The 26,277-nt window shown below is 48.8% G+C and overlaps 1 protein-coding gene across 1 annotated transcript in view; it reads right to left on the bottom strand.

The window, feature by feature from the left end:
* Positions 1-26,277, bottom strand: part of RPTOR (regulatory associated protein of MTOR complex 1) — a 102,728-nt gene that overhangs the window by 43,052 nt on the left and 33,399 nt on the right. The window contains 9 exon segments of the mRNA XM_029959973.1: positions 118-183; positions 741-815; positions 2,745-2,855; positions 4,279-4,362; positions 7,174-7,275; positions 9,614-9,689; positions 17,946-18,090; positions 19,002-19,102; positions 23,875-23,934. Of these exon segments, the coding sequence (XP_029815833.1) occupies positions 118-183; positions 741-815; positions 2,745-2,855; positions 4,279-4,362; positions 7,174-7,275; positions 9,614-9,689; positions 17,946-18,090; positions 19,002-19,102; positions 23,875-23,934 (820 nt within the window).

Here is a 26,277-nt window from a genome sequence, read left to right on the forward strand (position 1 = left end):
CTCAGTTTCCCAGTTCAGAGCTGGGCTGTAATGCAAGCCAGGACACCTCCATCGAAGTAAAGGCATAAGGCAGAGAGAGGCAGGAGAGACTGAAGGGAAAAGGCTGTTGGAACTCACCTGCCCAGTGTTGTAGTTGTTCACAATCACAGCCAGGATAAATGCTGTCATTGTCCTGTGTTCAGCCTGAAAACAACCCACAACTGAGGGTTACCTGGAGAACAGTGCAGGGAACAGCTACACCCCATCCTGAGACGTGGCACTGTTCTAAGTTTGTGCCACATGCAGTTTGTGTCACATTAAAATAATGAGAGAGAAGAAAGAAAGCTGGAATTTTCTTGGCAACAGCCTGTCACACCTGAGACACTTCCCCAGCCTGCCCACACGATCCCCCCAGCCAGCCTGGCACCCTGCTCTGGGGAGGGCTCCCCAGCACCCACTACAGGAACCCAAACAACTGCTGCTGAGGGAACTGCCAAAGCTATGGGGCAATTCCCTGTCTCTGCAGCCTCCTGGAGCCCCCAGTTCCCACAGAGTAATCTCCTTATAGAACTTTGTCTGTAAATCCTTGTTTGGTTTGGCTGCCTCTGTCACACTGGTGGGAGCATTGCTGACTCCCAGTACAGCCCTGGTATGGGGGGCAGCCCCACACCAGCACCAGAACAGAAGCTGAACAGAACAGATCAGCTAAAACAAGGTAAGCAAATGCTACAGGAGTCTGAATAAACATGACTTGTCCTTACTGGCATATAAGGATCTGCGAGAACCGAAAGGAAATACTTGTGTCCATTGTCCTTCACCAGGTCAGCCTGGCACGACTGAAAAAGAGACCAAGAAAACCTCAATGAGAACTACAACACACATGAATTCGCTCCTCCAGTGATGTATAAACGTTTCATGTCTCAATCATTTTTCTCAAATCTTGTTTTCATTTGAGAAGCAAATTAAAGCTCAAACGCTTCCTGGGGCTGCAACCAAACACCCTGTGGGAATGGGCTGACAGGGAGGAGCAGGGAACCCTCTGCTACCCCCAAAGGGACACAAACAGCAGCTGGAAATGTGACCTCCTGCTTGGGGAAGAGTTAAATGGGATATCTGTGCCCCACATTAAACCTCCACAGTATTTATCCTACTACACACAACCTAAACTGCAGAGCAGCTCCAATGCCTTTCCAAGCCCCCCAGGAGACAGGGCAGGTTTCCTGGCTGGGGTAAGCACATGGGTTTGCTGACACACCACCTCAGGCTCCAGGCTGATGTAATGGGGTCACACCAAAAGGATACACAGCACCAAAGTGGAAATGTAAGGGAGGAAACACTGACTTGGCAATGAACCTCCCCTGGGTGCTCCGGGCCAGAGACAGGATCCTGCATCTTTTATCAGGAGGAGAAGGTGAAGGAGGGAACTGGCTGCTGAAAGGGGAGGGGATGGCAAGGCAGAGATGCAAGAGAATAGTTTATTGCTGAGGGGAGTGAAGCTGCTGGTTTTGGCAGAGCAAAGAGCAGAGGGCCTGGACTGCTGCCAAGCTGCAGCTACAAGAGGCTTTCCTGGCTCCTGTGTCACTGCACACACCAGGCTTCCTCTGCCCCTTTTCTTCCTCAGTGTCATTACTTTCTGTTCCTTCCACAAAACAATCTCTTGGCTTTAATGTAGGCACACAGAGGGGAGGCTGCCCAGCTTCACACTCATTGACTGTGCTGCCTCTCCAACCCAAATTCCTAAGGCTCAAGGGAGGGAAAGGATGGCTCTAAAACCAGAACACTCACTAGACCCCTCCCTGCTCAGATCCTGTGAACAATCTGGAATCCAGCACCACTGACACCTCCTCCTCCTCACAGAGTAAGCAGCTGTGAATAATACAACGTGACCAAAACAGGCTGCAGGCTCGGTGTGGACGTTCAGAACTCACAGGAGATACTCTGTTTGCAAGAAACAGGAGCTGCTGCCTGTCCCCTCCCTCGGCAGAGCCCATGGCCCTTCCCTGGGGAACCTGCCCCCTCCTCCCTTCCCACTCCCACCATGTGTTGGTGGAGTCAGTGAGTGAAACTGTGGAAAAAAACCCCAAATACACCATTTAAGAGTATTTTTTCTGTCTTGCTGTAAAGCAAAGCCTGCAAATGAGCGAGGCAACAACAGAGCATGGGAGGGAGCGTGTGAGGGGGCAGGAGGGAAGACAGCCCTCTTGGAGGGGAGGACAATGGGACACCAGGTGGGAATCACACCTTAGCCTCCCAACACGAACCTGGGGCTGAGGCCCCAGCCTCAGGTGCCTCAGAAATGAGCTTTTCAAGACTAGCTCTAAGATGAATAGTTTTCATTTTCTTTGCTTTCCAAAATCCTCTTAGGATGTTAATGAAAATATAGTTATAAAACTAAACCTGACAATGCTGGATCAACAGAGGGGAAAACTTCAACCAATTCAGTGCTGTTCTCCATACTGAAATGGAGGAGATATGCAAAAATAACCCCCAAATAGGAAAGATCCAGCATCCACAAGCAGTTCAGACATTCTATATGGGCTTATAATTGTGCCTGAATAAATGTGTGCACTTCTCCTAATAATTTTATTGTGCTCAACTAATTGCACCCACAAACCATAGAGCCGTATAGACAATTATATAAATTTATCTGCAGTTACTTACTACTTAATTATTTATCTCAAACCCCACCAACTAGAGCTCTGTCTGAGGCCATCTTCAAAAAAAAAGGCACATTGCTGAAACCCCGAAGAACCAGGAGGACTTACACTGTCCACTGCCAGGATTTTGGCCCAGATGAAGACAAGGAGTGGTCGCAGTTCACGGGCTGAGCTCTGAAGTAGCTTCAGCACATAGGGGAAAATGCCAACAGAGAGGGCCTGGGAGGCAGAGAGAAGAGCAAACCCCCATGAGCAACACCCCTGTGAACAAACCCCCTGTGAACAAACCCCCATGAACAAACCCCCCGAGGCAGCTCAGCCCCAAGGGCCGATCACAGCGTGCTGCCAGGACACAGCATCTTTAATGACACAGCTGAGAAACTTGGCAGAAAACACTTTCCCACATTCCTAGTAAAGAGGGGATCCCTGTGTGTTTGTTGCTCATTTTAATCTTGAATGTCACCAGATATTTCCAGACTCATTTGGTCCACGGAGACTCCGAGCTAATCCAGCACCAGCTTTCCCTCCTTCCAGCCTGGGCTATTTTATACTTCACAATCTGCTCCCTCCCCTCAGCTGGGGCTGTTTGCTCTCTCCAAACACTGCAACAGCTCAGCAGTTCCAGCCTTCCCACTGCAAATTAACAGGGCTCTCCTTACACAGACTTTTAGCAAGCCTTTCCCATGGGATCAGAGAGCACTCCCAGGAGGGCAGGGAACACAGGAAATCCTTGAGGATCCCACTGTGAGGGCTGACAGCCTTCCCAAAGCTCAGTGTAGAGGGAATGTGTGGTGGGGTTCAGGGTGAGCAGCCCCCCAACCTGGGGCAGCTGGGCATGGTCCTGACACGGCCAGTGAGGGTGTAATACACGTCCCAGCCAGAGCAAAGGGCCCTATGCTGACCTCAGCTATGTCCTGATCCTCACAGAATTGGACAATCCAGAGGTTTTAACACCCCCTTTAACACACACTTTCTTCCCAAGCTGCCTGTGCCTCCAGCCTCCCTCTGCAGAAGGGACTCCTGGCTGAGATGGAGGAGGGAGGTAAAGAAAACCACTAAAAAGTCCCATCATTGAGCTGCTCCACAACCAGCTGGTGCTTCATTTTCACTTTTATCAACCAACAGCTCCATTTACAGGACTGTTTTAAACTGCTCCTCTGTTAAATTCTTATTTATGCTCCACACTGTGCTGCCACTTCCCAAACTGCAGAATGCAGCTGCTGCCTGCTCAGAAGAGCTTGTAAAATCCAAACAGATAAAGAAAGATAAGAAAGTGATGCAGACAGTAAGCTGAGAAAACAGAAAAAAAATGTGTATGCTTTTTTGGGCTATTTATTTTACATGACAAACCTTACTCGTCCCAGTTATTTCCTCCTGGTTTGCCCCTTACACTATTTTACACTAAACTATTCCCAAGGAACTCCACTGTAATGGAAATGAGCATGGAAATGGATTTGATTAATAAAACCATTGTTCTTGTCGGGATACTTGCTGCATTTCCCACACATGAACACACAAAACTGCTCATTTGTCAAATATGTGGATTATCCTCCACACATTCCTTCCCTAAATCACCATCTGTATTTATCACCCATACTGAGACAAAGCAGAATTTCCAAGCCCACGTGCAGCACCCACGCACCAAACTGACAGCCCAGGGACCCAGGTCCAGGAACCTTCCCAGCAGATCCAGAGCTCGCAGTCGGTGTACCTGGCTCAGCAGCACCTGCAGAGGAGAGGGAAGAGGGATATTGTACAGGGAGCAGCAATCCCTGTGCCTGCAGAGCACGGGGAAGGGACCTTGGGATCGTTACAGCACCTGGAACAGCACGGCCTGAATGAGAGGCTGAGGGACAAACCCTGGCTGTGAGAGCCTGGCCAGCGAGGGGTCACACCCCAGGAACGCTCCTGGGGAGCTGCTCCCGACACAGGGGGAAGCAATTCCTGTGGATTTGCCTTGCCCAGCAGAGCAGGAACGTGATGGCACCTGCAGCGGGATCCGAAGGGAAGCGACAGCCCAGCCTCCCACTCTCCAAACAGCTCAGGAGCACAAGGAGAGGCTTTGCTTTCCTTGGCAAATCAATATCTGAGACTTAAGAGGGAGCAAAAGGTCACATTAGTCGTTAATAAAAATCTCATTAAAACAGAGTCTGACAACGCTAATGAGGTAGTGGTTTACTGGCTTATACCTACCCTGGTGTGAAATATTAACAGATAGACTTGCAGTTCTTAATCTCCTTAACAGATGTAAGATATTGGAATGCAACATTTAATCCTTGGTTTAAATTGAGCAACATCCCTCAGATGGATCTCAGGGAAAGAGGTTCCTTGATTTACCTCCCCAATTCCATCCCCTTCTCAGTGTTTTTCCACGTTGCATATTGAAATTAAATTATTTTTCATGTTTAACATTGAAGAATAACTAAATTACTTGGCTCATGTCTCACATTGTGGGTGACTGGTACTGGATACTGAAGTAGTGCAGGAAAAGTCCAGAAGAAACAGGAGGATGTGATAATAACGTTTCACTCTGAGTAGCTGAGCTCGGATCTCAGGACAGGTCATAAGAGAAAGGATTTTGGTCATCCTGCCCTAGTTGGCACCTATTCTATAAACCAGCCCAGGAATAACAGGGGCAGCTGTTTGTGATTAAAGCAGTACCAGAAACCAGGGCAGGTGGAGGCTGAGGCAGGGCTGGGACAGCAGCAGGACCTGGCAGGGGCAGGGTGCTCAGATCCCACATGGCTGGGATCCTCTGACCTGCAGAAAAGCCAAGGAAATCCCCAAATTCTGTCATAGCTGGGCAAAGAAATTAATCTAATTGAAAAGGCTTTCCAGGTGAAGATACAAATCTCAGCTCCACACTGCTGGCATCCCACAAGAACATTCCACCAAAGCACACCATGTCTGCTTTGAAAAGCTCTGTTCCATTACTGTCCAACCCAAACAAAGGCCTCCATCTCCCAGGATTTCCCATTCCCACTTCCCCAGCTGATCCACACAATAGCCTGAACTGCCATGGGCAGGGACACCTCCCACTAGCCCAGGTTGCTCCAAGCCCCATCCAACCTGGCCTTGGACACTTCCAGGGATCCAGGGGCCAGCCACAGCTTCTCTGGGCAACCTGTGCCAGGGCCTCCCCAGCCTCAATCTAAACTGGGAACACAGAATCAGCCTTTGTGGGGTGACAGCAGCAGGGTCTGAGCACTCCCATGGGTCAAAGCAAAGAGACACCAAAAAGGGTCTGAAACCATCCCTTCCCACCCTGCCTCAGCTGCTCTCTAAGCATCTCAGACCTGTTAACAACCCATCTGAGTCCACTGTACAATTAATATTCTATAACTGTAACAATAATTACGCTGTCCCAGCTTGTTTTTGCTCCAGGCAGGAAAGCAGGTTCCTTTGCCAGGTGACCTCCCAGTTTCACTGCAGAGTTTTGCTGCCTGCAGAGCCCGCTGGTGCCAAACAATCCATTGGAAAGCAGCAAAGTTGGAGCTGGAGCAGAAGCCTGCCTGCTCCCATCACAGTGACAGAGACAAACCACACTTCTCCACATCTACATCATCTCTCAAGGCTTGGGAGGCTCAGGAAATTAAAGTTTGGTCTTGCAGAGATGGATGGTGCTGTCAGTCACAGATCCAGCTGGCAGCTGACAGGGAAGGAGAGTCTCCCCACAGACCCTTTTAGAAGGGACTGGGACCACAGTCCTTTAATCAGAAAGGTTTTTAATTCTGCTATTGGTAGAGCAGAGCCCACAGGCACCTGGGCCAGGGTTTGTATTTCTGTCAGTGCAAACTGCAGGGGAGGAGAGGCCAGAGCAGGTGACAGATGACAACTGCAATGTGGGCCTTGCCATAAAACATCACCTGAGACGCCCTGTTCTGTTTCTCCTGGATTTACTTCTCCTTTAAACATAGGAACTTTGTTTTGTCTGAGCAAAGCCTACCAGAACTCTACATTCCTCCAGGCACAGTCTTCAGAGACTTGTTTCTATGTTCTTGCAGCAAAATTTCAGCCCCACATTAAAGGGAACACTTCCCAGGCTGTACCAGATGGATAAAGGAGCCATTTCCACACTGTTTATGCTGCAGTAACTTCCACTCTCTGAAAAGAGGGGGAAGATAAAAGTCTCTGCCTGATAGAGCTGGGATACAGAGGAGAGATGCCATAGGAGAGACAACAAAGATGTGCTGCTCAGAGAATCAGTGACTCCGGGGAGGCAGCAGAGCTGACACCACTGCACATGGACTGGAGTGGGAGCTTGGCCCAAGGGAGCCAAGGGATGGGGCTGGAAAAGCACTTGGGCTTCATCTGCACGGGTCTAGTGGACATGCAACCAGCTCTAATTCATCCTGGAGAAGCCCACAGAATTTTTGTTCCCCAAGGCCATGGGGTTGGCAGCCCTGTGCTGAGCAGGCAGGGGAGGCACGGACATGTGGCATGGACAGGGAGAGGCAGGGTCCCCTGGCCAGGCAGGGCCCCCAGGCAGGAGAGGCAGGGTCCCCAGGCCCAGGCAGGGCCCCAGGCCAGCGCTCACCTGCAGGACGATGGGCAGCTGCTCCGGGGGGTTGCGGTTCTCCACGCCCATGGTCAGCCACACCTGGAACGCCGTGAGCTGCTCCGCGAAGAAGGGGCTGTGCTGCGGGGGCAAGAACAGCAGTGCAGGGCTGGGGTAAAAAACCAGGAGCGAAGCAAATAGTTTTGGCACCTCTGGACTTCACTGTTTTCCAAAAAGCACTCTTTGTAACTGACGTGTCTGTTTGGCAGCTTTTAAATGTACACGAGTTTTCCAATGTAATTCCCTTTAAATATGCTGGCATTCCTTTATGTGAGTGTTTGGAAGCAAGGAGAAGGAAAGAGTAGAGAAAGAGGAAAAGTTATCACAAGAGGTCTTGGGGTGGTGAACAGGCTGCCATGCCATCAGTGACTCCAGCCCTTTCCTCCTCCCTGGCAGGGCCAGCCAACCTCTGCTGAACCACAACACTTGGCACCAGGCAGAAATCCAGAGGGTTGAGCACAAAGCATTGATTAGAACACAGGGAATAGATCAGAGGGGTGCAAGTGTCTGCCTGCTCCAGCCCCTGTCAGGGGTGAGNCCCAGTCCAGAGACACAATCCAACAGCAATGAAAATAAACTCCTCGTGCCATCCATCTCCCTGAGTATGTGGTACCAGCTCTGGGTGAGAACTACTGACCAGAGCACGCAGCGGCTTCCAGGGAGGAATCCACAAGGAAGCAGAAATCAATGGGGAAAAAAGGAGTGAAGAGGTGGAGGAGGGGGAGCAAACCAACCCAAAGACACCCCCTGAAGGAGCAGCACGACCCCCTAGGCCCTTCTCCATCAGGTTATTGTATTTTCCAGGTCTGACCAGGCAAGAACACTTCGGGAATAGGCAGGAGTCAGACACACATGGTTTGTGATGAGCTGCTGAGACAGAACAGCCTCAGGAGGCTGTCAGTGGATTTATCCAGGTCAGGCTGGACTCTCAGCCCCCAGCAGTGAGGGAATGGAGGGGAAGCAGCAACCCTGTGCCTCCCCTGGCCCAGACATCCATCCCAGCTGTGCCATGGGGTGGTGAACAGGCTGCCATGCCCTCAGTGACTCCAGCCCTTTCCTCCTCCCTGGCCAGGGCCAGCCAACCTCTGCTGAACCACAACACTTGGCACCAGGCAGAAATCCAGAGGGTTGAGCACAAAGCATTGATTAGAACACAGGGAATAGATCAGAGGGGTGCAAGTGTCTGCCTGCTCCAGCCCCTGTCAGGGGTGAGCCCTCCACTCCCTCCCAAACCACAGCCAGGATTCCTACGGCTGTGAGTGTCACAGGGAGTCGTCCCCAGGTGATGTCTGTCCCTCTCTGCAGAGCAGGCACAAACCCCACGGTGTTACTGACCCTGGACTGGAAATGGAAGCAGAAGGAATGGCTCTGAAGAGCCCTGAGCCTGCCTTTATGTCCAGTGCCTGGCTTGGCTTGGAATCTGGCCCCAACTGCACACTGATGGCTCAGCCCACCTCAGTTCCAGCCAAAATCCACAATAAACTACACTTGTCAGGCTGGAAAAGCTGCTTGTAAATTGTTCTCACCCTGCCCTGATCAATCACCACCTGAGAACGACCACTCATTTACTGATCTTGTGTCTGATCCCCAGCAAGTCTGTGCCTCCTCTCACCCCAAAATACTCAGAAATCTGCTGAATTTCAGCTCATTTGACAGAGAATATCCAGGTGAGGTTTAGCACTAATATAAAAGCCCCCACTGACATTGTTAGAGACCTGAAATAAAAATGAACATGAGCCAGGGGAAGAAAAATCATATTTTTTACATTTTAAAACACAGCACATACAGTGAGGAAAGCAAGGGGTGGGAGGATAAAGGCCTCAGGGCATCCTGATCAACTCCCAGCCTGGCAGGAGCCCACAGTTCTCCTCCTGCACTCGAGGCTATGGAGACAACCTGCAATTACAGCCAGAAAAACTTAGGAAGTTTGGTAACCCAACCAAAATGCAAGAATGTTACTGAAAATTAGAAAGGCAACAGGGTGGAACAGCTACCTGAGATTGTACAATCATTATTGTTTGAAGGTTTCAGTTCATGAAATGTCAAAGGAATACCAAGAAAACCCATTCTGAACAGAGGAATTTAAGACAAATATAATATTAAAAATTTTACTTTTCTGCTCTCTCAGTCAAATAAAGCAAAAAAACCCCAGTGACTCCTATCAATGACACTGAGCTTAGGAGAACTCTCTGAACATACCCTCGACCTCTATTTCATGTTTATTTGAAAGGAACTCTACTAAGAGATAATTTTCACACTTAAGCCTTTCAGATAAAAAATTGTGCTGCACGTTGGGACTCCCTTCTAAAGGTATAAACCCTTAAACTGCCACAATTCAAGGCCCAACAAGCAGAAGGGACGAGGTGTTGGATGGGGGTTAAACTGGGCCCACAACACCCCAGGACACTCCCCAACTTACCCTGAAGGCAGTTCCCTCCTCGATAATTGTGGGTAACTGGGAAAGGCAAATGTCAACAGCCAGGTCCCAGGCTTGCCTGGAGGAGAGGGTGAGAGAGGGAAGAGAAGGAATTACAAGTTATCCGTAAGGAATAGCAAGGGAAATTTAAATTCTGATCATACATCAATGTGGACAAAGCAGTGTTGTCTGACTGGCTTAGATGTGCTTGGTATTTTTCAAAAAGCAGGGATAACGTGGACACAATTCAGAAAAGCAGTGAGAAGGTCTAGTCCAGCACTGGATGAGTTCACAGAGGTTCACAGAAATCGATGCTCTCTGCACTGGAGAAAGGAGCCAGAGTCAGCTGCAGCCTTATTACACACCTGTCCTCATCCAAACCCGGATGACACTTCTTTTTTAAACCAAAAAATGAACTTAATCCTGGATTAGCTCCAATCCAGGATTAAGTTCACACCTCCATGTGCACCCCAGCCCTCGCCTGTCCTGCATTCCAGCCACAAACAGCAGCTCAGGAAGCTCCATCCCTGCTGAGCAGCCCCTCAGCTCCCAGCTCATGGATACACCCCCACACTCGTGCTCCTTCTGCACCTCCTGGGCACAGACACTGTCCCTGTGTGTCCCTGCAGCCCTGGGAAGGGAACTCAGCTCTGCATGAGTCACCCCAAGGATGGAGGGATGGACACCACACCAGAAAAAGAGAAAATACTTAAATAGTTCAGTTTTTACTCTTATCTACTGTACCACTGGTGGCTGAAGTCTGGAATCACCAACTCACAGAATGCCTTGGGTTGGGAGGGACCTTAAAGCCCACCCCATTCCACCCCCTGCCATGGGCAGGGACACCTTCCACGAGACCAGGGTGCCTCAAGCCCTGTCCAACCTGGCCTTGGACACTTCCAGGGATGGGGTACCCCAGCTCTGGGCAGCTGTGACTTAGGACATTTCAGTGGAACAGCTACAACAGCAGGTGAGTTACAAGTGGTGGCCCAGGAACCTTTTGTGGCTGATCCAGTGCAAAGCAAAGGTGCCAACAGGCTGCTTCACCATGCTCACAGACTGACATAAATGCATTTGGGCTCCAAAGTTCCTCAGACATCTCTAAAATAGTGAAACAGCTACTTTTCACCCCAGAAACTTATAGCCCTACTCTGCTCAGAGACGTTCCATGCACTTTTCATTCAGCATATGAATTTATGCACTCTGAAGGGCTAAGTTAAACCCCCACCCATGGGGTTTCTTCCACAAAAGAAAGATTTCCTCTCCAGACACGTTGGCTCTTCCGTGGCTCGTGGCATCCTGTGTTAACATCAATAGCCAAAGCCATTTTTCTTCTCCTCGGAACGTCTGCACACACGAGGCCGTGGGTGATAATCAATACTCTGTATTTTAGTCACCAGCTCTAATAACTTCTTAAATCACCCTGTTTTGAGTCAAACAAACCTTCCATCAGACCCACTGCCGAGCGATCTATCCCATCAGCACAACTGGGAGCTGTTCTCGACCAAAACCAATCTCTCCAATTAATGGAAAAATAAATTCTAAGGCTCTTGCATTTTTTTTTTCCATGGACTCAGGAGCTGCAGCTTGGTTTGGCAGCCCCAGACCTCGTCCCTCAGCTTCCCACACTCACCTTCCGCTTGACAACGTGCTGCCAATATAATTAAGAGCTAATCAAGAGCTAATCAAAGCATGGGCAGAAAATGCTTCCCATGAGCTCCATACAGACCCAGGCTGGAGACAAAACACTTACACAGAGCTCAGGACAGGTGTTTACTCCTGGTTGAGGCAAAGGCAACTAGTGCAAATATAAAGATACTTTTACATCAAGCAAAGGCATACTTTCTGAGTTTCTTGGAAGAATGGGCAAAACACCTAAAGAAATTCTCTGCAGCACTACAAAATGTCAATCCACAGGGCCTTTGAGACAAGTTTTACTACGCAGGAAGAAAATGGTTTAGAGATCAGAGACAACTGGTCTGATTTTGGCTGCCCATAAAAGGATTCTTTGCAGGTCATTACACTGCAGAGGCACAGCACTAAGATGTTGAGCTCCTCACAGTAATTTTAGGTAAGTAGCACTAATACTGCTACAAAAATGTCCAAAGCAACCCCACGAGATCAAATCTCAAAGGCTTTAAGTGTTATCAGAAAGAACAAACAAAAAAATTCTAAAAGAGATTTTGGTAGATTAAAACAAAATCTCTTTTTTACGCTTCTAAGAACGGGCTGTTAAAAGCCAGCAGAGACACTCGGCCGTGCCACTCAGACTTCTCAAACCTTCAGCAGGGCTGGCCAACGTCACTCAAACCTCCTCAACCTTCAACATGTAATCTTAGTGCTCCTGCTCACCACAGCTGAGAGCTGCTGACTGACATCAACTGAGGAGGAGACTCTGCTCCAATCAAACACTTCAAACGATTCTCCAGCCCTTCCAGATTTCCTTAACACGCCGCTTCTGTTCCCTCTGTGGGAAACACAAACCCTCCCACCCCAACAGGACACCAGCACACAGGTTTGCTCCTCTGTTTCCAACCACTGGAACAGCTACTCCTCCCTCAGCAGGCTCCAGGTTACACACAAGTTGCACGCAGGTACCTCACTGCACTGGCAGAACAGGCAGTGGCACTAAACAGGTGTTACAATAATTAAGATTCAAACCAAGCCATAAATGAATGGGAAAGGACTAAACCACAGGGGTGGGGAGAGAAAGGGATGGGAAAACACTCATTCCAGTGCCCGTGACAGTCAGGGCTGTGGTGGGGAGGAGGAGCAGTGACTGACAGCTGCAATGTGCCCGAGGGAGCTGGAGAGGTGGGCACACGGTAAATGTGCTGCCTGAACTCCCATCACAGCTCAGCTACAAACAGGAGATAAATTAGGGAGCAGCAGGGAACCAGGATGGGGTGTTGCATCCCACAAGTGATTTATGGAAGCCAACCCAGAGATCTCTGCATCCCCCTTTGCACAGATTGCTGTCTGGAAACGGCTCTGCAAGGTCTGTTTTCACTACATTTGGTACAAAAAGGGCTCAGTGATCCCTCAGCATCATTCTTTCCTCCCTCCTCACTGTGCTCTTCCAGTACTCCAGACCCTCCACTGTGATAAGGTGACACAGGGCCAAAATACCCCAGTGCTTCCACTACACTGGGCTATGAAAGAATGTGTTTATGAGGGGTTTTTATACTACCTTGTCCTAATTGCTCTGCAGGTACCAAAAGCTAAAATCTCCCCTTAGCTGGAAGATGGACTCAACTAAAAAAAACAAGCAAGGAAGTGACTTTGTTTATCCCAAAGAAGTAAAGCCAGGCAGCACATCAGCAGGAAGGGTCTGTGAAGGGAACTGATCCAGCAGCTCAACCAGGGACCCACGGTGGGAGACCAAGCCCCCTCCTGCCAGGGGATCCTGCAGCTCCCAGTCCAGGATCAGTACCAGTGAAAAGGCACTGCTCACCACTGCACAACAAACACCAGGGCCAGCACTCCCCCAGTCCCTCTCCCACGACAGACACACGTGTATTTGTCTCTATGTTTTAGTCCCAGGTTTTCTTGGCCCTTCAGCCCAAGTCCCTTTCCTTAAGCCCCTTAGATTTAGCTCTAGCTAGATCTATCTGGATCTCTCAATCCCTTCCCCCTCCCCAGTCAAATACCCTTCTCACTACAGCAGGACTGTTTAAATGTTCAATAATTTAACATGCACTCATCAGCTGCCTCTTTACTTTGTTTCCCAGAGGAGCTGCAAAGTTTGGGCTTTCAAGCAGAGAACAGAAGGCAGAGTCCCAGCCCTGCTCAGGGACTGGTTTATTGCCCAAACCCACGACTTGCTGGGCGATGGAAACCCCCAGAAACACTTGAACAGCAGAAATTCAGCCCCATGAGAGCTGCGTGTGTCTGTCTGCACCCACGGGCACCCTGAGCTGGCAGCTCGTGGAGGCACATTTTCTTACACGCACATTTTCTGGGCTGAGTCAATGTCTAATGCTTTTAACTCTCATGTCCCTTTTTCTTTTTATAATGTATTCTTGACATCTTTTAACACTCTCCTTTCCTCTGGGAGTCGTGTGTATCACACTGCACCGCACACAGGACCAGGGAAAAGGAGTGTTTGTGCCGGGGAGCAGCTGAAGGGAAGCCGAGGCCACGTGCAATCCTGGGGTCGGGCCCAGGGTACCTCCTTGTTCTGAATTGTATTTCTGGAACCCTTAAGTATTGCAGACTGTTCACATTTGTTCTTCCTGTCAGTACAACTGCAGGACACGTCCTGTTTGATTGAACATCCAGATCCCAGCCCGAGTTCACCTGCGTTGCAGTGACCCCGTGACCTTCCTAAGCTGCTTTAGGACACAGCTGGGGAGCTGCTCAGACACAGCTATTTTTAAAAAACAGTTATTGCTATGAATATTTGGCACAACTCTGAAATCCTTGCCTTCTCCCAGCACATCCCCCTGGCTCCAGACACAACTCAGAGCTCAGGCTTTGCTATTTTTGTGCTACGTTCCTCTCCATCAAACTCTCCGTAGTCCAATAATGGGACTCAGGGATGTTAAAACTAACACAAAGACACAAAAAAATGTGGTTACAGAGTAATCTGAATTAATCTAATCCTTCAAAGGTCAAACAGTTCCAAATACCCCTTCAAACAATCACCTTCTTCTTGCTGAGACACTGAATGTTTCAGTGCAGCTCAGTGAGCCTCATTTCCCCGAGGGATGGCTGAGCAGCCCTGCATCCATCCTGCACACTCCACAGTGCCCCAGGACTCCTCTCTCACCTGTAACTGGGTTGCTGCATTATGGTTTCCTTTTCTTTTGCTTTATTATGACTCCCTTTCAACCTGAATTTCACGGTCTGTGTACACACCATCAGAGTATTTCTATTAGGGATGAATTGCAGTTCTTCCAAAGCATAATTAAGGTACTTGGGGTCTAATATATGACCCGTGTTAGGAAATATTTCCAAAGACATTACTAGGTCTTTTCAAAGGCCATGAATAAAACCAGCTGGCAACAGCAGCAATGTATAAACCCTGATCCATCAGGGCAGAGATCAAGGTGCTGACAGAGCATCCGGGCTCTGTTCTTATGCACAACAGCCAGAAGGACTCACAGCTGAGCAGCACAGCCAGGCAATCAATAGATATTAATATTAACATTAATCCTGTGTTAGAGCAGTGCCTGCAGCAGCCAAGAACTTGCAGTGTGAGGCACCACACAAACACAACCAGCCCGTGCCCCAGGGGCTCACACCTGAGCAGGGAAAATTCAGAAGGCCAAGAGCAGGAAAAAACAGAACATGTCAGATCCCACCAAAGAGGGCATGGTCACAGAGATCAGCTCTCCTGATCCTGAAACATGGTGCCCTCTTGGTGAAAGAAAGACTTGTGGGTCTCTGAAAAAATGAAAGTTCTCACTTTTTCTCAACTGTTCGGGTAAAAAGGATAACGAGCAGGGGCAAGACTGATTTCCCAAATGAATTGATCAGAACAAAAACTTACTAGGTTAATATTTTAAAAAGCTGTTTTCAAGAGGACTAAACCCAAAGGCAGAGCAGCTTGTTCCTCCAGCAGCCTCAGTCCTCCTTATACCTGTGCCAGATCCCCAGATTAGGAGACACCCAAGTGTGACCTGGGGGAAATTATCTGACAGGCAGGGACATGGGTCAGTAAAGGAGAAAAAGAGCAAATGGTTGAGATTTAATGCCTAAAAAAGGGCAGTTGGAATTATTCAGGAGGTAAATTGATGCTCAAGTGTAAGGAATTTTTTGCAGCATTGCTCCCACCACTTGCAGATCTTGCTGTGGCAGCCAGGACTCGCTCCCCATAACACTGCCTGACATGCTGGGGGGCAAAAATGCAGGAAAAGTCTCCATAAAGCAGCAATCAGAAGCCCTTGCTGTACCATGCACCACACAATGACGTGCACATCGGTTCAACATGATCATCACATCACTCTGTTGGAAGTTTCCATCCTCTCCAGCACCCCTGTGCCCAACTCTCCTGCCCTCATCACATCACCCAGTTCATCCAAACAGCAAAATGGGTTTGGAGGTTTCAGATCAGTGATCCATCAGGAAATTCCTGAATGGAAGGTGACTATTTTTAGAAAACATTTAAGTGAGTCCTAAATTAGTTTCTAAATCTGTCCTTACTGAAAGTTCCTAATGACGCCCTGAGCCACCTCTGACGAACGTGGAATTTTCCCCTTTGCTGGATTTGCTTCAAACTGCACGTTTTTTAGAGGACACGGAACAAAGTGTGTCAATTCTCTGCTCCCTTGTTGTCTACTTCACCAGTGTTTGGGATTCACAAGGAAAAGAGTCCTGTGTGTGACTGTTCTTAAGGAATTTCTTCTGGTGAATCCTAAAAGCCAGCACCAATGCCACTATCCCATGGAAGCTCTGAGGGGCTGCACAAAGGTGTTTCCAGCTTCATCCTGCACCTTCACAAAGGAATTTCCAGCACCATCCTGCTCCAGGAGAACTACAATATGAACAAAGCAAATGTGTTTTAGACTCCATCGTGCTGCCACGCAGCTCTGGGAGAGAGACAGAACAGGATCCAGCTGTTCCCAGTTTCCTGCCTGGGGTTCAGCCCATGGATGGCAACACCAACTCTAGGTCAAGTCATAGTCCCATAGGAAGCCAGAAATATAGGCTTTTAACAGGTTGGTAATAAGAATGAATTATATTCCTACAAGGGACAGAAAATATAGGTTTTTAATATGCTGGTAACAAAGAAGAGATAAATAACTTCAGAAATTTACTGGCTTAATTTCAAAATTCCTGCAACACCACATTCTACTCTCCTGCAACTGAAAACTGCAGCTGATGGCTCGAGCTCTGCCATGTCCAGCAGCACCAGCAGCTCAAAGACACCACGGGAACTCGAGTGGCTTTTCCTGCTCTTCAGTTTTAAGTGTCCCAGTCCCTCGTGTGACACTGATAAAACAACTCACCCCAACTCACCCCATGTACAAATGACAAAAGCCATTTTCCTCGGGAGCTCCTGATCCAAAGCACTCAGGAACATTGTTTGCCACGTCCCAGCACGTGGAATGTTCAGCTGCCCAGGTGCTGACAACTCCAGCCAAAGGCTCCCCGACTGCCTCCAGGATTTCCATAATTAAAGCAGCTTTGTGGTACCAGCAAATGCCTCCTCAGTGGCTGCCTGCACTGCAAAGGCTCCTGGGGCTCCCTGCTGCCAGCCTGCCTCCATTCCCTACAGAAACCATGGAACCATGGAATGGGTTGAGTTGGAAGAGGCCTTAAAACTCACCTTGTTCCACCCCTGCCATGGGCAGGGACACCTTCCACTAGCCCAGGTTGCTCAGAGAATTTGAACTCCGTGTTACACTCATCCTCATCCCTTCATCCCTCCTCTACATTCATTTTCCTCCACATTTTTATGAAGGAAACTTATTAAAAGGATTCTGGAAAATGCAGGCAGGTTAAACCCCCTCAGTTACCTTTTCCTGTCACTTTATCAGCCTTTAGCAAGGCTCTGTTCTCTCCCCCAGGGACCCCATCAGCCTCACTGCACCAGTTTGTACTTTGCCCAGTTTGGTGCTGCTCTATTAATCACACTGAGTAAGAAAATAAAAGTGAGCATTTTTGTTATTACTGTTATTATTATTATTTTTATTATGATTGTTCACGGGACATTTGCTTGATCGTCAGAACTACATTTAAGAGCATTTTGATAACTGTGCCACCTCCATTTCCATTAATCATCTTAAAAGCAACAGTAAAAGTAGATGAACTCTGCAGCAAAAATTTCTTCTACTTCAGCAATGCAAGTTAAGGATCTTCCCCCAGGCCCTCGGCTCTTCCCACCCTGCACAATCCCAGGGGACCAGCTTTACTCTGGGAAAATAAAGGCAGCAGATGACCCATTTCTTTGGTATTTGGAGTGAAAGATGACATGGCTGGACTGAAGGTTCTGCACCACAGAATTACAGGATAATTAGGAATGCACAGAGCAGAAGCAGCTTTGGAGATGAGCATTAGGCTGCCACAAGCTGTTCCATTCCTGATCCACTGACTGAATCAGGGAAGCACTGCGGAGATTTCAGCAGAATCATGGAATGGGTTGGGTTGGAAGGGACCTTAAAGCTCATCCAATTCCACCCCCTGCCGTGGGCAGGGACACCTCCCACTAGCCCAGGCTGCTCCAAGCCCTGTCCAACCTGGCCTTGGACACTTCCAGGGATGGGGCAGCCACAGCTTCTCTGGGCAACCTGTGCCAGGGCCTCCCCACCCTCCCAGGGAGGAATTCCTTCCCAACCCCGAGCAGTGCCAATCCCTGGTGGCACAGCTGCCCAGTCTCTGTGTCACTCACCACATGGCGTGCATGTACGTGGGGGGGAGCCGGGGGCTGCTCACGGGGGTGCAGTTGTACGACCTCATGATCCTCTCTGCCAGGAGAAAGTTCCGGAACAAACTGGCCACGAGCAGGTCCTGCCGGAAGAGCTTCTGGAAAAGATCTGCCAAGAGAGTGCAGGAGTTACCAGATGCACATCTGCAGCACCTTAGGTACTGTGCAAAAATGGTTTGAAACACAAAGCCCTGTTAATATTTTGTTCCAGTGAGGAGGAATCTCCAGCAGTTTTGCAGCGAGTGACACACCCACTGTTAAACTCTGCCTGCAGAGCTCCCTCAAAGCACTGCAGCTCCTCTCCATTTCACACCAACACAATTAAACACTTTCTACCTCAGGTTCTTTTTTGCCTTTTCTGGATAAAATCCCCCTTTTTGCTTTTTCACTTCAGCTCAGCCTGACTAAGTTTTTGGAAAATTACTGAGGGAGAACAGGACCTCTGTGTACTGTTTAATCAAGAACTATCCATCTGTTAACTGGCAGTTTGATGCGCTTATGAGAAGCCAAAATGAATCCTAAAAGATAGCAAATGTGCTCTCTTCTACAGGACAGAGAAGAATTGATGCTGTGTGAGCACTAGGAAGAGCAGAGTTGGAGAACTGTTTACAAATTTGGCTGCCTGTGCTCCAGAAGTACCAATTCAGAACAGGGGTAGAGAATGGGATGAAGTTACTCATGGGAAACACAACTGCCTTACCAGCAAAGAGGAAAAAAACCCTTTATTTATGGTAAGCCCGGAAGAAAACAGATTGCTCTTTGCAAATACAGTAAGAAAGAGAATTATTCAAGCTAAAACAATTGTGCTGGCACAGAAAAACCCTTTCTGGGTTCTAACGATCAGGTTGCTGCAATGCTCTGGTAAAAGAAGAAATAAAAAATTAACCAGCTTTAAGATCAGGCCTGATCTGTTCTTCCAATATGAGGGTTTAATTTTCTCCTCATTTCAGTGTCTCACTTTTATCTGCTCTGCCTGAGCCTGCCCCTGCTGTGCCCCCCTGCTGCCCCTGCCCCTCGTACCCCTGGGCAGGACGTTCCAGGCAATGGTGTCTGTGATGGCTGTGAAGATCCAGTTCAGCTCTCCCAGGGGAGTCCTCCTGTCGTTCAGCCTTCCAGGAATCCTACAAGGGCAGGGAAAAAATCCACATCAGTTTCCTGGTAAAAACCGTGTTTCTGAGACAGACACACACCCCCCTCCAAACCCTTCTAAGGGGGATCTAGAGGTAAAGGAACTCTTTGCTGGAACGTTTTCATGTTACATGGAGACTCACCAAGTGGCAAATCCAGCCACAAGAGCCAAGCCCTGGTAGCAGCCAGGGCTCTGGGCACAGCTCTGTGTCACAGGCAGGGAGCAGTGGGCAGAGGAGACTCAGCCTCGCACTGCTGAGACTGAAACCAGAATGTTTTGCCAAGTATTCCCATTTTGGCACTCATTTAAAAAGTGTCAAAATAGGACATACAGAATATAGACGGTGCAGAAAAAGCTTTAAAAACTGAATCAGTGGCACAGAGTGAGAAATTTAAGGTCATCCTATGCACCCTACCGAGGAACAACGTGAACGTTGTGGATAAGCACCTACAAGAGGAAAAATCCTGGTGCCAACAAATACCTTACACAAGTAGAGGAAGAAAGAAAGAAAGAAAACAAGGAGAGCACTTGACCGTGAAAGGGAAACGATTCAACCCTCATCTCAGAGGGCTGAGACACAGACACCTCAGAGGAGCAGAGCTGTGTGACCCAGTGACACTGTGCAGCCTGAGACACGCAGAAGGTCAGAGAGGATGAACCAATGGTCTCCTCTGGCCTTCACATTTATTCTCCTCAGAGACAGCAGAGACAACAGCCTGGCCAAAGCACAGTCAGTGAAGAACAGCAATGTTCCACCAGCAGTCTTGCTCTTCCAGAGCCCAGGACTTTGTTTTTGCAGGCTGAAAAAAGTAATTCAAATTTTTTCATACCAGAGCTGAACAAATTTCTCATATGAGAAGAAACCAGAGGACCAACAGGCAAGCCGATTTCTGTGATGGAAGAGCCCAAGTGACAGCCTGCTGGGACTCAGGATCAACACACACACACATCTGGGAACACAAGTGGCTGTGAACTGCTGTTCGCTGTCCTGAGTTTCTGCCTTCATCCTGACCAGCTTTTCTAAATAAGCTTTTGAATGTTTATTTGCTCCTCGTAAAAACAAAGACAAGAAAAAATGAAGAAAAAACCCCAATCACCCAACAAACCGAGACCAGCAGACTCAGCCCTGGGCTGCCTTATCAATAATCAGATATACAGTATAAAATATACAGCCTGGTACTCCCAAGCACAGCTTTCCTCCTTGTGAGAAAGTAACAGGAACAGGATGAGAAAGTTTCACAAACATGCACCAACACAGTAAGACATTCTATGGATTTAATCCTAATTTAACTAAACTTCCCTTCTGTAACAAGTTTTTAAATATTTAAAGTATCAACACAAACAGAGGAAGTTTCTCTATGGCCACTCACCCCTGATGTGCAGCAGCACCATTCCCGTGCAGGGTCAGATGCAGCACATTCCCTTGGATAAATACAGTTCTAAACCAGCTAGAAATTAACATCTTATAAAAAATTCCTGTCTGTCTCAGTATCAGAGGAAAAAAATACATCTCTGCAGCAGTGTTTGCTAATGGATCCCCCGGAGCGAGCGCAGGGAACACGAGGCCACACAGTGCTCTGGTGAGGATTCCCCGTCAATATTTGCATTGCAGAACACCCTCTGCAGCAAAGCAGAGCTCCCCAAGCCACGGGGTGTCAGTTGGAAACCAAAGGGATCCTTGCTGAGCTTCCCCAAGAAGCCAAATGCTTGGCTTACACCACGTGGTGGCAACTTCCAAGGCAGTTCTCAGACATCAGGAGGAATTTCTTCACTGAAAGGGTGGTCAGGCCTTGGCAGGGGCTGCCCAGGGAGTCCCCACCCCTGGAGGTGTCCAAGGAACGCCTGGATGTGGCACTCAGGGCTCTGAGCTGGGGGACAAGGTGGGGATTGGGCACAGGTTGGACTCCATGAGCTCAAAGGTCTTTTCCAGTCTCAGTGATTCTGTGTGAAATCTCCTGAACTGGCAAGAGCTGCTTAGACGGGATCACCACAGCTACTGTGCTCAGAGACAACCCCTTCCCAGCACAGGATCACAGGGACGATCCAGGTGTGCTGTGCCTGGGCTGCTGAAACCTTGGCAAAGCACTGGAGAAAGACAAAGCGTTTGAGGTTCTCCCCTGCCTTGCTGGAGAGCTGCAAAGCCTCCCCGCCTGTGCAATCCTGGCAGCTCTGTGGGAGCATATGAAAGGAGTGTTGCCATGAAAACCATGCCTTTGAGCAGGATCTTCACTCTGCATTCACAACAGGCTCTGCCTGCACTACACAGACTCCAAAACAACGGTGATGAAACGAGACACTCCACTGCAATCAAACCTGATTGACTGCAGAAGAGAAACTTTGCAGAGTAACATCTTCAAAAGCAAAGTTCCTCCTCAGCGCAGGCACCACTGAGGGATGTCCCCACGGGCAGGGTGACACAGCAGCCCTGCTACACCAGGGCTAATGGCACTTCCTGACACACACTGAAACAAGCTGTGACGTCTTGCACTGAATTTTCTAGAAGAAAATCAAGGGGCTGAACCTAACCTAGGTCTGAAGGCAACCTAGGAATTATTGTCTTCCCACTAGAAATAAAATAATGAATATTTAAAAAAAGGCTGCAGTATTTCAGAGCTTGGACCAGCACATGGTTGATTAAATATCTGCAAAGACACCTCCCCAGTGTGTCTGTGGTGCCCCAGCCCAGCCATGGTCCTGTCACAGCACGGCTGTCACTCTGCCTGCCACCACCATCACTCACTTGCCCAAGAGCAACAGGATCATCCCTGTCCAGTCCTGCTGAAAATAACATCTCTGTTCCTTCCACCAAATGCCTTTCTCCACCTGGTTGTGAATCCTGGTGGGTTCTGCCAAGCCACAGACTGCCTGCTAAGTGGCCCCATTAGAAGCAGGATCAGCTCTCAGGGCTTTTTTTTTTTTTTTTCCCTTCTCAGGGAATTTTTGTTTAGAGAATTCCCTCCTTCTGCACCATAGACCCCAGCTAAAAAATCCCAGGAAAGCAATATACCATTCCTGATCCCCTGAGAACAGGATTTCAGGAGAGGTAGGCCAATGCAGCAATAGAGATTAAAGCACCCTTGTACATCCCCCATTCCTGGCACCCTGCTTTGTATTTCAATTACCAATGGATTCATAAACCATACTTTAGGGGTTTTTCCAAAATTTTTAAAGAGTAGAAGCCCAGTTCATGTCACTCAGCAGCCACACCCCCAGCACAGATGGTTTGAAGTCTTGGGATCAAACAGAAAAGTCCACCCAAGGCAGCAGGAACATGAACAGCAACGCTGCCAACCAAGAATCTCACGAAGCAGCAGCCAGAGGGTCCCAAATTCCCAGTCCTCCACCAACATAATTTTCCTTCTTTTTTCCTTTACACTTTGCTGCCTGGCTCCAGAAAAGATCTTTCTTTCTAAACCAGGGATTATTTTGGCTCCATCTCAGAAGATCAGTGATACAAAGGCACATCAGGATCCACCACACGTTCCTTCATCAGGACGTGGGCTGAGCCTGGATAATTAGAAACTGGAGCCCTTCAGAGAAGGTGCAGCTCAATTTAGCCTCAAAGTCTGCAGCTTAATTGCAATATAAACTCTTTCCCCAGTTCTAAAGACAACTAAATTATAAATTACAATATACACACAGGCAATCCAGGAATTATTCCAGGGCTATCTCGAGATGCAATAAAAATCTGTGTTTTCTATAATTGATATATGGAGAAGATTAAGATGATGAGGTTTAAATATTTGATATCCACGGGAACCTACTCCTGGCTTGTTTTCCCTGAAGACAGCCTGGAACACACACACACGTGTGCTGTGGCACCAACCAACACAGACCAAGAATATTGAAGAGAAGTCTATTTGTGCCAGTAAACTGCACCCTGGACATCCCTGTGTCACAAGAGTTCTAATGAACCCCAACAACAGTGTTTCTACAGTCAGGATTTCTCCGAATTGAATAATTATCTTTAATTAATCACTCCCAGTCTGTGTGTGTGTCAATGCTCCAAGAACAGGGCATTCAAAACAATCCTCAGGGAGCACAGGGCTCCTGCATCCAGTGGCTGCACACCCCTGCTGCCCTGTCTTTAAAAACAAACCAAAATGTCTTCAAAACCAGCAAAGACTACAGAGAACAATTATTATTAATATCTCAAAATCTCCCTTGCTTGCATAAACTGAAGCAGAGTTTGAAGAACAGTTGTCCTGGATAATCACTTTGCCTCAGCTGCCTGACAACCAGGAATTATGCTCCAATATCGCTTGGAAAAAAGGATTATAACGTGTTTCAGTGGTGCTAAATCTGAGATCCACCATCCCTGTCAGACAGAGAACAGGGGGACAGCACAGTGACAAGTGACAAATGATTTCTGGTTGTTTTGCTGTCCCTCAGTTGGGTTTGGGGACGTGGCTGCAGAGCTTAACCCTCCCATGGGCAAACCCTCCCCTACACCAGCCACACACTGGGCTCTCCAGGAACAATCCCAACCTGTGCCTGCAGTGGCCATTTCCTGCCTGGTCCAGGCTGGCAGCACATTCCAGAGCATGGAATGTGCCCAGCTGAGCCCGGAACAGCCGGATCTCCCCCCAGCAGCTCCCTATTTCCACGGCCACTGCTTGTTTCAGCACCACAATTACTGCAGGTGCAGACTCTGAACAGCTTCCCAAAGAAATTTCCTCACAGACAAACAAGAGAAATGCAAGAAATAATGAGGAACTAAGGAGCAACAGGGAAAAAAGAAAATATGTACAAAATTTGGCTTACTTCTCTATTAAATCCAGCGTGACTCCTGGCACCAGCCTGACACTCTTCTGCATGCAGAACCTGGGGAGAGAGTAAAATAAAACACACTAATTGACTGTTTAATGACAAGGTTCTGGGGAGAGAATGTGGAAGGAGGTTTCTTTATTGCACTGTTTCTGCTTTTAAAATGGTGTTTGGGTAGGGAACTTTGGCACGGCATAATGAGACCCAAACAAGGCCCTCAGTATTTGTCACACTCGTGATTATGCGGCGATTTCCATCGTCAGGTGTCAAAACTGGGGTATTGTAACTGTCACAGTGACAAGTTTTCCAACACAGAGCGGGGGAAAAGGGCTCCCAGGCATCCAGCACGGTCTCCCGGGAGCAGCACAACGACAGAGAGCTGGGGAGGATTATGCTGCTGGAATAATGATCAGCGTTGGCTGGGTTTCCCTGAAGAGATGTGGCACTGCAGGCAGGGAAGGGAGAAAGGGAGGGAACGGGAGGGATGTGTCAGGTTCAGACACCTCCGTTATTTAATTAAAAAAACTGCTGACTCCATTTCCTCAGCTTTACAAATCCCACTGCTCCAGGAACACCGGCCCAGGAAACGCAGAGTCCTGTCAGTACCACTCACTGTGCCTGGAAAATCCCAAAAGCTGCCGAACCCAAGCGTGTGTGGGAAGGAGAGATGGCTGCTGGCCCAGATTCCCAGCACCCTTCCCCTCCTGCAGACCTCCCTGGAGGTGCAGAGGGCAGAGTGGGAACAACAGCTCTGGGACAGAAATCCAGCAACTTCAACTCGAGAAATGACTTCCTCAGTGACAGCACCACATTCCCAGCCCATCAGCCCAGTCTTTCAGAAATCCACTCTCTGCTGTTCAAGGAAGAATCTTCCCCTCAGTGTAATCTCAGTTGACATTTACTCAACACTGCACTCATCACACAGTTCTGTGAGGGACCAGGAGGGCTCCATGGGCAGTCCCGGACCAGGAGGGCTCTCCTGCCCAGCAATCCCACCTCCTGCATCCAGCTGCTGCAGCAGGAGCCTCACCTCACCAGAGCCACATCACCCACATCCAAAAGGCTCTTCCCCAGGCAAAGGAGAGAACAATTACTTATTAAGGACAAGATGTGCAGAGCCCATTTCCGAAACCTTGAGGCCCCTCTGGTTTTTCTGTGGCATTCCCTGCCAGCAGGGCATCCCTTGCTGCCAAGGCAAGGATGGGGATAGGCTCTGGAAAGCTCAGTGGTCCCCAGGCTGCTTTCCTGATGTCTGCGTCATCCAGCACAGAAAGGAGCCATAAAGAACCCGAGAACCTGCAGTGGGATCCCTCTGCAATCTGCTGAAATATAAAATTCTTACGACAGTGCTTTACAGAACCAGGCGGGGAAATTCCCTCCTAAACACAGCCACAGGCAGAACTGGGTCACTGGGATCAGCCTGGAGCCTCCCTGCACACTGGGGGTGCTGGAAGACTTTAACTCCTCTCGGTGCCTCCACATCATGACGTGTCTGGAAGGACTGTGAGAGCAGCACAGCTCTGCCCTGTCACACACTGGCTGTCTCTAAAGAAGTGTGTCCCTGGAAGTGTCCAGGGGCAGCCGGGACAGGGCTGGGACCAACCTGGTCTAGTGGAAGGTGTCCCTGTCCGTGGTAGGGAGCTGGAATGAGATGGGCTTTAAGGTCCTTTCCAACCCAAACCATCCCACGATTCCATGTCTCTGTTGCAGCCAAAGCTCTCCCCACTGCCCTGGATATTTGGAAACAGAGTAGTCCATGAAACTCCCACTGAAGCAGGAGCAGCCTCTGCGCCGCCTCTCCAGCAAGCACTGACTGCCAAGAAAATGTACTCGTAAACAAAATGTTCCTCCGCCTGTGTCTGCACCCCCTTCATGGCTGCGAGGCTCACACGTGGTGTCTCGTCTGGGGGCTGTGTCACTGTCACAGACAGCAGGTAACACACTGGGGCTGCACGGAGACAGGCCAGGGAACAGCAGCACCGAAGGAAACCCAGGAACGAGGGTGCAGCTGGTTCTCCTGTGACTCTGAAACTCAGGGTAGTCTGTCTAAGTCAATGTGGGACAGAGGATCGGTCGAGTCAACCCCCAAAATCTCAAGCCAAAATGCAAAATAAGTATGTTAGAAAAAACAACCAAAACACTTTAAACATTTGTTTGAACTGACCCAACAGAACATCAGCTGCACAGCTCCCGTCCTCTCCCCTGCCCTTCTGTTATGGGTGTTCTGGAGTACAAACTGCACATCTCAAATTCCCCAGGCTGAGCAGCTCCCAAAAGTTTTGTTTCTTGTTGTTTGGGGTGTTTCCAGCACTTTTCAGGAGCCCTCTCACTGTTTATGAGCAGGATTTCACATTTCAAAGCCACAGGGCCCTGAAGCCAACCCAGCCCAGCGCAGCCTTC

This window comes from Manacus vitellinus, unplaced genomic scaffold (assembly GCF_001715985.3).
Source record: "Manacus vitellinus isolate BGI_N305 unplaced genomic scaffold, ASM171598v3 scaffold_24_pilon, whole genome shotgun sequence".
Lineage (NCBI taxonomy): Eukaryota > Metazoa > Chordata > Aves > Passeriformes > Pipridae > Manacus > Manacus vitellinus.